We start from the raw sequence: 1233 nt of genomic DNA on the forward strand, positions 1-1233 counted from the left end.
CATTAGGGAACATGGTACTTTCGTCTATAATCCTTAGTCCCTGGGAAAGGGAACGCAGTGGGTTCCATTTGGACTAACATGGAAGTGACTGAAAAAGTTCCTCTCATATGTTGGGTTTTCTCGCGGAGGAAAAGAAGTAGTGAGATTAGAAGGGCACCCTGAACAATAAATGGTGCTCCACTGGGTTGGAGGTGGGCATCATAAAATTTTAAGAAGGTTCAAACAGGCAACCTTTTTATTCATTTCCTGCAACCCACCCTCTTACCTAATGCCCACATGAGAAAAAGAAATTCACTTCCCCCCGCCACTCCCAATGTAACAGAAAATATGCACACACCAAGAAAGGAAACTTCACTCTAGCATGAGAATATTACACCAGTTGAGACAAATTTATTGAGATTTTGATAGACATAGCCATGACTTCATCATGACAAGTCATGAGTGTCATGAAAAATTCAAAAGTAGTGTATGACAAGTAGGAGGTCAAGTTTCCAAAAGTATCCCAGAGAACATCAGCCAGGGCAGGCAGCTTGAGGAAGCGTCTCCTTTTTCATTTTCCTCCCCTGGGACTGGAGGTAAGTTGGAAGGCAGTGTCTCTGAGGTTGATGAGCAAATGAGGACTGAAGGAGTGGATACGTGGGGAACCTGGAGATGTGCTGCTCAGCCTTCAAGGGAGAGAAGATTCTACGCCTCGGGGATTTCAGCCAATCAGTAGAGAGCAAATGGACAGTATCTCCTGTAGCTGAAAGGCCCACAGCCATTGTAGCCATAGCCGAAGCCATAGCCCACTGGAGAGTAGGTGCTGCCATAGCCACAGCCAACGCTATATCCCAGCGGGTAGCCATAGGTGCCCCAGTAGCATCCTGGGAAGACAGCCTCGGAGAAGTTGTCGCAGTGCATGGTGTCGGGAGTGGAGGGCTTAGGTAGCAACGGAGTGCGTTTCCTTAGTGGGATGGATTCCTGGTTTCAGAACCTTCTTTATATATCCTGGCTCTGGTGGGTGGTGAAAAATACAAAGCCCTCATTTTCATTCTTGACACCAATTTACATTCTTAAAAGCTCATTAACTTGTTTTGCTCTTGCTTATGATGTCTTTACAGTGGCTTAAGAAAGCTCTCATGTGATACAATGCAGAAAGAAGATGACTTTAAACAAATTATTTCCCTTCCTAAAAAAAAATTATTGCCAGGACTTCAAAGCACTCTGTCTTATAGACCCTATATAACTCTCTGT

General features: G+C 44.7%; 1 protein-coding gene across 1 annotated transcript; it reads right to left on the reverse strand.

Annotated features, from left to right (window-relative positions):
• Nucleotides 1-374: 374 nt before the first annotated feature.
• On the reverse strand, nucleotides 375-963 carry KRTAP8-1 (keratin associated protein 8-1). Its single transcript, XM_017883879.1, has one exon. The coding sequence runs from the start codon at nucleotides 898-900 to the stop codon at nucleotides 709-711; it is 192 nt and encodes a 63-aa protein (XP_017739368.1). The 5' UTR covers nucleotides 901-963; the 3' UTR covers nucleotides 375-708.
• Between the last annotated feature and the right edge of the window lie 270 nt (nucleotides 964-1233).

Source organism: Rhinopithecus bieti, unplaced genomic scaffold, assembly GCF_001698545.2.
Source record: "Rhinopithecus bieti isolate Rb0 unplaced genomic scaffold, ASM169854v2 scaffold_13207, whole genome shotgun sequence".
Classification (NCBI taxonomy): Eukaryota; Metazoa; Chordata; class Mammalia; order Primates; family Cercopithecidae; genus Rhinopithecus; species Rhinopithecus bieti.